Source organism: Schistocerca serialis, chromosome 9 (assembly GCF_023864345.2).
Source record: "Schistocerca serialis cubense isolate TAMUIC-IGC-003099 chromosome 9, iqSchSeri2.2, whole genome shotgun sequence".
Taxonomy (NCBI): Eukaryota; Metazoa; Arthropoda; class Insecta; order Orthoptera; family Acrididae; genus Schistocerca; species Schistocerca serialis.
In genome coordinates this window covers 422,055,437-422,069,043 of record NC_064646.1, presented here as the reverse complement: position 1 = coordinate 422,069,043, position 13,607 = coordinate 422,055,437, and the positions used below count along the sequence as shown (strand labels likewise).

General features: G+C 41.5%; 1 protein-coding gene across 2 annotated transcripts in view; it reads left to right on the top strand.

Annotated features, from left to right (window-relative positions):
- The window catches only part of LOC126419028 (sensory neuron membrane protein 2-like), a 242,499-nt gene that overhangs the window by 203,674 nt on the left and 25,218 nt on the right, over window positions 1-13,607 (top strand). For both annotated transcript variants that reach the window (XM_050086088.1, XM_050086087.1), the window contains one exon: window positions 12,299-12,522. In XM_050086088.1, coding sequence (XP_049942045.1) covers window positions 12,299-12,522 — 224 coding nt within the window. The remainder of the gene's footprint in view (window positions 1-12,298; window positions 12,523-13,607) is intronic.

Below are 13,607 nucleotides of genomic sequence, written 5' to 3'. Positions count from 1 at the left end.
GTGACTGGAATACACCCAGCATATATCTGAGGATCAAGGTTGCAAGAGCTATTCTGAGATTTGAGAGGTTGTTACAAGAGAGGTGTTTGTGGCAGGCCACATGAAACCAGTCAGAAGACTGATGATCCATTTGTTTATCTATAAACATCATAAGACAAATTTTGTAGTAACATGTACAGCGTGGAAGACAACTAATAGTGAAAACTAAACTTACACGTGTGGAAGAAACATGTGGAAGAGTACGCTAATGGAACCTAAAGCGTTTCAGTAAACATTGCTCCACAAAACAGCTGACTGCGACTTATTTGCAAACGTGTCGTTACAAGCCCCCTCTCCCTTCAGTATTAAATATTTTTCTAGTTACAGTAAACATGTTTGTAATGTGAGGTATTCTGTTAAGCCTTCGTATATCTTGCTCCAATTCCAACAAGCAAAGTCTTTGTTACTGGTGTTAAAGTAGGTTCATAATCAGACATTCGCAGTTCTCTCACAAACGGATCCATGTTAACTGGAACGTATTTCCTTCTACAATCATATACCTCCAACAATGCCCTATATATAAGTTTAGCACTTGGACCGTCTCTGGGACCCTGGGAGCCCCCCCCCCCCCCCCCGCCCAGCCCCGTCCCCCCTCCCCCCTCCCCCCCCCCCTCCCCGCTCCCTGTGATTGCTTGGCGCACCAAGTGGCCCCGTGTGTGGTTTGGGCCTTAAGCGGCCGGACGTGTCTGTTGTGGGAGTCCGTTCTCTTCTTAAAGAAGGCTCGCGCCATTGTGTGGATGTGCTCCCGTAGGTATGGGACGTCTGCCATTTTGTGAACCAGCTCCGATCGATAGTGTGGCGATAGGTCCAATGACAGCTCATCATGAGCCTTGTTTACAACACGGTGGAGGCGACCGACATGCAGTTCCGTGGCATCGTCCAGACGACAGTTGCATAATCAATGAGATTCTGCAGGACCGTTTCGTAAATGGCGAGACTAACGTCAGGTGCCAACCCATCATACGGCAGGGACTCGTACCTCTACGATATTTTCGCAACCAAGTCATTTTCTCTCCCCATTAAATTGAAATTAAATTATTATGACTCAATAATATCTGCATACTTCAAAGGAAATCTTTGGGCGGGAGAAGTTGTTTCCGCAATATTTTTAACACAAATATTTCCGACATCTTCATCTTGATGGTTACTCTGCAATTCACACTTAAGTGCCTGGCAGAGGGTTCATCGAACTATTTTCGTACTACTTCTCTTCCATTCCACTCTCGAATGTCACGTGGGAAAAAGGAACCCTTAAATCTTTCCATACGAGCTCTCATTTCCCTTTTTCATTATGATGATCATTTCTTTCTACGTAGGTGGGTGTCAACAAAATATTTTCGCATTCGGAAGAGAAAGTTGGTAACTGAAATTTCGTAAGTAGATGGCGCCGCAAAAAAAACCGCCTTTGTTTCAGTCACAGCCATCCCACCTCTCGTATCATATCACTGACACTCTCACCCCTACTGCGTGATAACATGAAACGAGCTGCCCTTCTTTGCACTTTTTCGATGTCCTTCACCAATCCTCTCTGGTAAGGATCCCATATCGCACGGCAATATTCCAGCAGAGGACGGACGAGTATACTGTAGGCTGTCTCTTTAGTGCGTTTGTCGCACCTTCTAAGTGTTCTGCCAATAAAGCGCAGTCTTTGTTTCGCCTTCTCCACGATGTTATCCATGTGGTATTTCCAATATAAGTTGCCCGTAATTGTAATTCCTAGGTATTTAGTCGAATTGACGGCCCTTAGATTTGTGCGTTTTATCGTATACCCAAAATTTATTGGAATTCTTTTAGTATCCATGTGGATGACCTCGCACATTTCTTTGTTTGGTGCCAATTGCCACGTTTCGCACCATACAGAACTTCTCTGTAGAGCATTTCTTAATTGCAACTGATCGCCTGATGATTTTACTAGACGGTAAATTACAGCGTCATCTGCAAACAGCCTATGGGGGCTGCTCAGATTGTCACCTAGATCATTTATTTAAATCAAGAACAGCAGAGAGCCTATGACACTACCTTGCTGAACGTCAGATATCACTTTTGTTCTACTCGATGATTTACAGTCCATCACTACGCTCTGAGAGGAAATCACGAATCCAGTCACACAACTGAGGTGATACTCCATATGCACGCAATTTGATTAATAGTCGCTTGTGAGGAACGGTATCAAAAGCTGTCGACAGCACTCATTACTTCATGGGATTAAAGAGCCAGCTGCGTTGCATAAGAACGGTATTTTATGAATCCGTGTTGGTTGTCTATCAATAAGTCATTTTCTTCAAGGTGATTCATAAAGTTCGAATGCAGTATATGCTCCAAAATCCTACTGCAAATTGAGGTCAGTGAAATCTAGGAAGATGGAATCGATCTGAGATCCCTTGTCGACAGCACTCATTACTTCCTGGGAATAAGAAGAACGGTATTTTATGAATCCGTGTTGGTTGTGTATCAATAAGTCATTTTCCTCAAGGTGATTCATAACGTTCGAGTACAGTATATGCTCCAAAATCCTGCTGCAAATTGAGGTCAGTGACACGAGTCTGTAATTCAATGGGTTACTCCTATTTCCTTTCTTGAATATTGGTGTGACCTGTCAAGTGAGCGATTGTATATGATTGCTAAGAAAGGCGCTATTGTGTCTGCTTACTCAGAAAGGAACCTGATTGGTATACCATCTGGACCGGAAGACTTGACTTTCATAAGTGATCTGAGTTGTTTCACAACACCTAAGATATCTACTTTTTTGTCACTCATGCTAACAGCTATTCTGGTTTCGAATTCTGGAATACTTACTTCGTCTTCTTTCGTGAAGGAATGATGGAAAACTGTATTTAGTATCTCCGCTATAGTGGCACCATCACAGATAACATTTCCATCGCTATCGCGCAGTGGCGGTATTGACTGTTTTTTGCCACTGGTGTACTTTACATACGACCAGAATCTCTTTGGGTTTTCTACCAGTTACTAATTTAATTCCTGTTTGAATTCTCAAGTCTATAAATGAAAATGATGAATGATATGAAAAGAGCAGTTACAGGTAATCTGCCTCTTGATGTCGAAGTCAGCATGTGGAATAAAATTTCTATGGCTCTGCAGCATTCCGGGGATCGTCGATTCTGAAAATTCTTAAAATAGCCAGGGGAACAATCGTACGCCGTGGGGAAGTCATCTTGATTGCTGTGACGTACTTACTCTGCATCATGAGAATCGGTGTGCAAGTTATGTGTTAAGTCCAGAAATTGATCTCTCAAAATAGAGCATAAACGATCGTGGTGCAGGCTTTACTGATTGCCCAGGATACAAAGTTTCCAAGAGTTATGACACACTAAATAATGTTCTGACCCACAGACAAGAGAGAAGTTAAAATAACTAAAGAATCAGACATACCTTTTCCACTCATGACATTATATTTTTCCATAAATACCCTTCATAGCTACAATTCAGGATACATCAGCATCTAGTACGAGATAAAAGTTATCATAATTAATCAAAATACATTCCGTATTCAAAATGGCAGCTTCCAACAATGCCGTTAATTATAATCCCGCTGTGACCATACCCTCCGATTTCTCTCCGCAATCGTAATTAGTCTTTGATCTATAATGAGCCTTTGATCCATATAGGCCATTTGGGCAGTTACGCTAAAGCATATGTCATTGGTGCTAATAGAAAAACTGACAGGAAGATGGTGATACTACATCTCCAACATAGTAATGATGAAATTTCTACGCCTGACGTGCTTGCTCCATATAATACGAGGGTTGTCCTTAAAGTAAGTTATGAGGGTTGTCCTTATAGTAAGTTCCAATCGGTCGCAAAATGGAGACCACAGTGAAAACCAGAAACGTTTTATTTGCAACAGTTAGTTACACATTCCACCTACCTCTCTACTTAGTCGCTGCTCCAACTACGTGTATTGTCGTAGTGTTGTATCAACATTCCAATACCCTCGTCATAGAAAGCAGCCGCCTGCGCTTTCGGCCAGTTATCAGAACTGGTCTGCAGCTCGTTGTCTGTGGAAAAATTCTATCTTCATAGCCAGCGGTTCTCATGAGCAGAGATGAGACTCAGAGGAAGCCAATTACGGATTGTATTGTGGGTGATCAAACACTTCTCATCGGAAACGCAGCAGGAGCGTCTTCATTGCCCCTGCAGTGTGCGGCCGAGAATTGGCATGAGGAAGGAACTGCTCGACAGTTGTGTTATGTGGGCTGCATGGCACAGGCGAAAACTCTAACCAGGCACTCATACTTGGCGGGAGACGCTATTCCCCACGCGTATATACGTGCTTACTGTTTACTCAAAACTGAAAACAGCAACGCGAAACGATTGACGGTCGCACTAGAGGCACCACCCAACACTTCCGAGCATATCTTACCGCATTTTCTCTGTGGTTTGCATTTCGCAAGCGATCGGAACGTACTCTCTGGACAGCTCTCGTATTCATGACTCACTTGTTGCAACGCCTAAAAATCAAACCGAAAGTGTTCACTTTCAGAGATTTTAAGTGCTTGAACATGTCTGAGATTGCAGCTGTAATACCTAATTTGACTGAGAGGAATTTATAGGAAAAACATGCTCCGATAAAAACTGTAAGAGACAGGAGACAACGTGCACCATAGCTTACCAATTATGTCAGACACCTTTCAAGTATCAGAGACGCCGCACACAGAATATATAAACCACTCTCAACCAACGAGAATGATCGTATCTGCAAGTGACTGCGCAAACGAGTTAGTCAATCTGTGAGAAATGTAAACCTCAGGTGCACCCACTCGTTAACTGAGGACTTCTACAGGCAAGGAATAGGCACATCTTAATCTGCAGCTGAACCTCAAGTTCCTATTGAGCATCTAAATTGGTACTACGCCACGACTACGTCTCTACTTGACCAATGTACAAGGACGAAAACAATATATTCCCTTATAGGATCTGTGTTCGCTACAAATGAAAGATTTTTTTTTCAGTAGCCGTTGCCTTAACACAGTCGAGAAGCCAATTGCGCGAATTCGTTCGACAGCTACAGGATACGACACTATTACAATACAAATGATCATAACGAAGGAAATTTTTAACTAATCTCTTACCTCCATCATCTACCCAACGACCTGGAAAAAGGAACTCATAAAAACTCTACCAAAAAAGAATCTGCCAAAGAACCTTTACAGGCACATTTGTATTCTTACAGTATTATCTAAGGCTTTAGAATACGTAATTTACAATCACCTTCCCAATTACTGACATAATCGTCTGGATGAATACCAGTCCGGTTTCCGAAAAGACCGCAGAATGACGACTGTATTTATAAAAGTAACTGACGAGATCAAAAAAGCTATGGACAAACAAGAGGCCACTACTGTCTGCTTTTTGGATCTCAGCAAAGTTTTCAACACTGTCGGCTTCGATATTCTACATGCTGAACCCAGAAGTCAAAACATTACTTTCAGTGCTCTACAATGATTCCACTCATACCTTACATGCCGCAAAAAGTCGCAATGAAAGAATGTAGTGTCAGAGGTACCACAAGGATTAGTATAGGGTGTATTACTTTTCTCATTATATGTGGATGATGTGTCGACTATTATTTCCCTCTGCAAAAAATCATGTATGCGCTGACGAAGTTCAGTACACATCTAAGTGCAAGAGCAATAAATACTGCGCACAGCCATCAGGAACATAAATGCTCACATACTTGCTTTAATATAATCGGCGCGGAAAATAGATTAGAAACATGACACAGCTAAAACGCGAGCACTCTCAGAAATTTCTTCCTCAAGAGAACGCCTATGTTCGATACTAGTAGACTTCTCTTGGCCAGAAATGCCCTTTTTACCAGGACTAGTCTGCTTTTGATAACCTCCTTCTCACACCGTCATTGATTACTTTACAGCCTAGGTGGTAGAATTCCTTAATTTCATCTACTTCATGACTATCAATCATGATGTTAAGTTTCTCGCTGTTCTCATTTCTGCTACTTCTCAGTGCTTTCGTCTTTATTCCATTTACTCTCAGTTCATATTCTGTAGCCATTAATCTGTACATTCCATTCAGTAGATCATGTAATTCTTCTTCACTTTCACTCAGGACGACAATGTCATCAGCGAATCGTATCACTGATATCCTTTTTCCTTGAATTTTAATTCCACTCCTGAACCTATTTCCATAATTGCTTCTTCGATGTACAGATTGAACAGTAGGGAGGAAAGACTACATCCCTCTCTTACATCAATCCGAGCGTTTCGTTCTTGAACGTCCACTCTTATTATTCCGTGTTGGCTCTTGTACATATTGGCGCTTCAGTCTGGAACCGCGCGAACGCTACGGTCGCTGTTTCGAATTCTGCCTCAGGCATGGATGGGTGTGATGTCCTTAGGTTAGTTAGGTTTAAGTAGTTCTGAGTTCTAGGAGACTGATGACCTCAGATGTTAAGTCGCATAGCGCTCAGAGCGATTTGAATATGTTGTATATTACCCGTCTCTCCCTTTAGCTTACCCCTATTTTTCTCAATGTCGAACATCTTACACCATTTTAGATGGTCGAACGGTTTTTCAAGGTCTACAAATCCTATGAACGTGCCTTGATTTTTCGTTAGTCTTGCTTGCATTATTAACCGCAACGTCAGAATTGCCTCCCTCGTGCATTTAGATTCCCTGATCGTCATCTACGCGTCCCCGATTTCCTTTTCCAGTCTTCTGTACATTATTCGCGTAAGCAACTTCGATGCATGAGCTATTGAGCTGATTGTACCACAATTCTCGAGCTTGTCAGCACTTGCAGTCTTCGTAACTGCCCTGCTGATATTTTTCTGAAAGTCAGATGGAATGTTGTCACACTCATACATTCCACACACCAACTTGAATAGTCGTTTTGTTGCTTCACACCGATGATTCTAGAAATTCCTTGGTGGCTTATTTGACTTTAGTCTTCCAAACCTCCTCCAAAGATTTTAGAAATTTTGATGGAATTTTAGCAATCCCTTCTACCTTATTTGATTTGAAGTGCTCCAAAGATATCTTAAAGTCGAATTCTAATACTGGATCTGCTATCTCTTCTAAACCGACTCCTGTTTCTTCTTCTATCACATCAGACAAATCATCCCCCCCATAGACTCTTTCAACGTATTCTTTCCACCTATGCGCTCTCCCCTGCAGTTAGCAGTGGAATTCTCGTTGCACTGTTAATGTTAAAACCCTTGCTTTGAATATCACAGAAGGTTGTTTTGACTTTCCTGTATGCTGAGTCTGTCCTTCCGATAATTTCTTTTTCGATGTCTTCACATTTTTCTTGCATCCATTTCGTTTTAGCTTCTCTGCACTTCCTATTTATTTCATTCCTCGGCGACTTGTATTTCGGTATTCCTGAGTTTCCTGGAACATTTTTGTACTTCCTCGTTTCATCAATCAACTGCAGTATTTCTTCTGTTACCCATGGTTTCTCCGGAGCTACCTTCTATGTTCCTATGTTTTCATTCCCAGCTTCTGTAATGGCCCTTTTTAGAGATGTCAATTCCCCTTCCACTGTACTGCCCACTGAGCTATTCCTTGTTGCTGCATCTATAGTCTTAGAGAACTTCCAGCGTGTCTCGTCATTCCTTAATACTTGTGTATCTCACTTTTTTGTTATTGATTCCTCCTAACTAATCTCTTGAACTGCAGCCTACCCTTCATCGCTTCTACATTGTGATCTGACTCTATATCTGGGTTACGCCTTACAATCCAGTATCAGATTTCGGAATCTCTGTCTGAGGATGATCTAATCTAACTGAGATCTTCCCTTAACACCCGGCCTTTTCCAAGTATACTTGCTCCTCTTGTGATTCTCGAACAGAGTATTTGCTATTACTCGCTTGAATTTATTACAGAAAATTAATCTTTCTCCTCTCTCATTCCTTGTCGCAACCCCTATTATCTTGAAGCCTTTGCTTCTACTCCTTCCCCTATAATTGCATTCCAGTCCCGCTTGACTATTATATTTCCATCTCCCTTTACCTTTCGAATATCCTCATATATTTTCACTATCTCCTCATCTTCACCTTGCAACGTCGGCATGTGTACCTGAATTGTCGGGGTCGATTTGTGGTCGATTCCGATAAGAACAACCATGTCACTGAACTGTTCACAGTACACACTCTTTGCACCACCTTCTTATTATAACGAATCCTAATCCCGTTATACCATTTTCTGCTGCTGGTGATATTACCCTATTCTCATCTGACCAGAAATCCTTGTCTTCTTTTCATTTATCTGATGATAAATTATTCAAGTAACACCCAGCAACGCCGGTCGGTGTGGCCTTGCGGTTCTAGCGCTTCAGTTTGGAACCGCGTGACCGCTACGGTCGCTGGTTCGAATCCAGCCTCGGGCATGGATGTGTGTGATGTCCTTAGGTTAGTTAGAATTAATTAGTTCTAAGTTGTAGGTGACTGATGATCTTAGCAGTTAGGTCGCATAGTGCTCAGAGCCATTTGAAGCCAACACCCAGCAACGAATTTCCGAAATAGAAACGTTTCATCCGATTTTGTCGATCGCCGTGTCTTTAGAAAGCTATTAGTGTAAACCTGAATTGGTATGAATTACCGGCATGTAACTTAAATAGTACATGAGTTATTGGAGGTCAAAGTGGCCGATTACTATCGATCGCGTCAGGCAATAAGTATTCCACAGTTACAAGGAAAAAAAAAAACATTAGCAGCATGCTTGTTAATATATTTATTCGTCTATGTCTTTGTTTATATCTGGCATATAGTACTGATGAAGAAATCGGTTAAATATTTACTCTGTGTTAGAAAGCACAAAGACATTAGGCTCCTGGCCTACCTTTTGCTTCTTTTCTTTTGATATATGTTTATTTAATTGTTTATGTATTTAATAATGTATGTTAGAACTTATTTATGGTCCAGCCGTAGGAATATTTATTTTATTTGAAGTACTTAAATGTAAATCCAGTATTTCGTATGTGCTTAATTATGTTTGTGAGTGTACGTCGGGATGGATACCTGGAGGGAGCGCTGTAGGCAATCACAACACTCGTTACTAAGAGAGAGGTATGGAGGTTAGGGTGGAGCATGGTTTCCGGAGAGGACACGTGGCAGTTCTGGGGGGCACGGCGCAGGACACGGGAGTGAGTGCTGGACGCAGCCAGTACAAAACTACGGACGCAAAGTCGGAGGCAAGAGACTTGGAGAGTGTGGAGCGGTTTGCGCGTGGTCGCGAGAGATAGAAGTACTTTGGAGTGCCGACCTGTGCTCTTGTGTGATTTCCGTGGCTTCTGCAGTGAAATCGTAGTATGCGTTCAGAAGTGAATATCTCGGAGCCATGTTGTTGGTTCAAATGGCTCTGAGCAAATGGTTCAAATGGCTCTGAGCAGTATGGGACTTAATTTCAGAGGTCATCAGTCCCCTAGAACTTCGAACTACTTAAACCTAACTAACCTAAGGACATCACACACATCCATGCCCGAGGCAGGTTTTTAATCTGCGAACGTAGTGGTCGCGCGGTTCGAGACTGTAGCGCCTAGAACCGCTCGGCCACCCCGGCCGGCCTATGTTGTTGATCATAACTAATTATGTGAAGTAGGAATCTACTGTTTCCCTGTTATTCAACTTATACTTTATTTAATTGCTGGACCATCGACACCAATAAGAGTTTTGCAGAAACTTACCGTATTCTAAAAAGTACTTCTACTATCGTATTCATCATTTAAAGTCGTTAAGATAGGACCTGCAGATTTTATTTAACTGCAATGTTTCATTTATAAATTTATATCTTACTTTCATAATTCGCAATTGCCGAGTGATAGAAACCTTTGACCATTCGATTAATGAGTCTATTCTTACCGCATACTGTAGATTCAGCAGTATTTGGCTTGTAACGTGGCAAGTACGTATCTCAGCCCCTAGACAATGAAACCAGCCAAAACTCTTAATATTGCAAGTCTGAGTCGGAGGGTGCATAGTTATTATGAAAGCCCTCAGCACTAATATAATTGGGCGAGTTTAATACTGTTCTCCAAGGTTCCTTAACCCAAATCACATGGTTACACAATGCTAGCAGTAGTTGTACGTCAAATTGTTAAGAAATTTGTAATAATGGATATAATAGTTTGTCCCTTTTACGTAACAGTTAAATATGAACTGTGATGTATTATTTAGTCATAGAGCGCATGAATACATTACATTTAGACTGTGACATGTCACTGGCCGCACACAATGAGCATGTCCACATGGTAGGAAACTAACGACGCCTGTTGACTTCATATGAACTTGTTTGTAGTAGATGCATTTAGTGCAGTTGCAGCTGTTGAATGTATCACGCATGTATTAAAGTCACTCAGTACCTCCTGTATGACTATGTATTGTGTGGACGTTCCCAAGCACGTTGGTGAAATTTTGCTTTCAGTGCAGATATCTTTAAATCAATAAATGCTAATTGTATTCTTAAGAACTGTGTACGTTACTTCATGCTAATGTTATTTTTGTTACATGTTTCATAATACTGTAGTATTCTGTAAGTCTGGTTTGATAACGAATGGTTTCGTCAGAAACCAGTGACCGGTATAAATTACATGCAACTGTGACGCAAATTTAAATAAAGAATTGTAAAATGTAGGGTGTTTATGGAACGACATAAGTGCTGTGTTCAGCGTTGCTCGACAACCAATACCGTGGAGGCGACCACCGATATCAACATATTGTGTGGGTCGTTCCTATCTAGTTATGAAGGTATTTGTAGGGCCGGTCCTATTAACACAGATTGTAAGTTTTTTTTAATTTTTTTTTTTTTTGTCATCAGTCTACTGACTGGTCTGATGCGGCCCGCCACGAATTCCTTTCCTGTGCTAACCTGCATATTCCTTTCCTCTCCGATTCTGCGTAGAACCTCCTCATTCCTTACCTTATCAGTCCACCTAATTTTCAACATTCGTCTATAGCACCACATCTCAAATGCTTCGATTCTCTTCTGTTCCGGTTTTCCCACAGTCCATGGTTCACTACCATACAATGCTGTACTCCAGACGTACATCCTCAGAAATTTCTTCCTCAAATTAAGGTCGGTATTTGATATTAGTAGACTTCTTTTGGCCAGAAATGTCTTTTTTGCCATAGCGAGTCTGATTTTGATGTCCTCCTTGCTCCGTCCGTCATTGGTTATTTTACTGCCTAGCTAGCAGAATTCCTTAACTTCTTTGACTTCGTGACCATCAATCCTGATGTTAAGTTTCTCGCTGTTCTCATTACTACTACTTCTCATTACCTTCGTCTTTCTCCGATTTACTCTCAAACCCTGCTGTGTACTCATTAGACTGTTCATTCCGTTCAGCAGATCATTTAATTCTTCTTCACTTTCACTCAGGATAGCAATGTCATCAGCGAATCGTATCATTGATATCCTTTCACCTTGTATTTTAATTCCACTCCTGAACCTTTCTTTTATTTCCATCATTGCTTCCTCGATGTACAGATTGAAGAGTAGGGGCGAAAGGCTACAGCCTTGTCTTACACCCTTGTTAATACGAGCACTTCGTTCTTGGTCGTCCGCTGTTATTATTCCCTGTTGGTTGTTGTACATATTGTATATGACCCGTCTCTCCCAATAGCTTACCCCTAAGTCATAACATCCTCAAAATCCATGGGGATCTCATAATCATTGGTCAGTTCTGTAAGTTTGTTCGCGATTTGCAATTGCCCCAGTTTGATGAATTCAACTTCTTAAACCAACTTACTATTTTTTTGATCTCGATCCAGTCTTCTCTCGTGCAGGTGTCGTTACAGTCAGTGAATATACCGTAAACCACGAAGAGAAAGTTGATGAACCTGTATCGTTTTATCATGTCTGTGTCCTCTCTTGTGTAGTGGATTAGTGCATTGTACTAATTTGGGGATCTTTCTTATGTTATCTTTCTGATGTTCACGAACAGTCAGCGAGCATATTCCCACGTTCCTTTAATATAGACTACAGTTACTCGAAATGTTTGAAGACGGTAACATCTTGTCCATTCCCCCTTATGTAGGTGTTGAATCAGCTACGTTTCTGCGGCAGGATCTCGATGTTCAACGGCACAATGTTTCGGCAAAAGATCATGTTGGAAGCATTAGGTGCGCTGATGGAACGGAGATAAGGCCACATACTCGTGAACATATTGTTATTGTTTTTTTGTGTAGCGGTAATTGTGACAGGAGGACACAAGAACTAATTGGAGTTATCTCTCCGATAACATACTATTGGCATGGTACAAAGTTGTTTCCTTCATTTTCCAGCTGATTCAACGGATGAATGACACTATTACCATGTTTACCAACCCAGACGACCTGTCGAGAACAGATCCCAAGCTTTACAGCATCGACGTGATGAATGGTTCTCCTGGTTTAGAGAACTGGGGATACGGTGAAAAGTACGTAGAGACAGCTAATGGCACCATCGTTCCAGAACTGCTGAAATGTAATTCTGCTCGAGGCACATACGAAGGAGTAATTTTACCAAGGTACTTGCTAAATATACTTAATACTATACCTTAGTCGTTTATCACTTGAGTAACCCTCCCCACGAGCTGCTGTAGTAATACAAGGTTATTATGAGTGGCTGAAGCGATGTCATATATTTGATGTAGCTACATTATCTGACGTATTGTTACAATGCTTTGCATATACGCATAAAAAATTGTAAAGTTTTTTTGTCATATTACGAGTGCTCCATATGTGCCCCCTACTGATTCAGCGGATATCAAGTCTATAATTAACTACGTCCCACGTTGGATGCAGCGTGACCCTGTCAGTTTGTTCTAAATCACTGTTGATGCTGATGAATTTGTGGGTAGAGAAGGTGTAAACAGTGCACCTGTCACATGATCCAAGAATTTGTCTGTAATATGCTCATCATGGGCCAGAGCATCAAGAAACAATTTTGTTACTTTTACAATTGCATAACTTTGGAAGATTCAATAATTTATTTTATGATTTTTATAATTTATTCTTTTATTTTTGAGACTCAAGACTACTCTATCATCTTTCTTTTTCAGAGGCACAGCTGCTGTGTGTTTTAAATACACACATCAAAAAAGTTTTGCATCACCTCGGTTCCGGGAGTTCGGGAACCTGTACAGAAAATTGGAACATAGATCAACATAAAAACCATTTCCGCCCCTTTTACTGCTCATGAAAATCACACGCAGCATGTTGTACCTCCATACAGCGAGACTTTCAGATGTGGTGGTCCGGATTGCTGTACACACCGGTACCTGTGACACCCAGTAGCACGTCCTCCTGCACTGATTCATGCCTGTATTCGTCGTGGCATACTATCCACAACTTCATCAAGGTCCAGATTGTCCCACTCCTCAATGGCGATTCGGCGTAGAACCCTCAGAGTGGTTGATGGGTCACGTCGTCCTTAAAAAGCCTTTATAACCTGTCCCTGTCATGTTCGATATTGTTCATGTCTGGAGAACATCGTGGCTACTCTAGTCGAGCGATGTCGTTATCTTGAAGGAATACAATCACAAGATGTGCACGATGGGGGTCGCGAATTGTCATCCATGAAGACGAATGTCTCGCCAATATGCTGCCGATA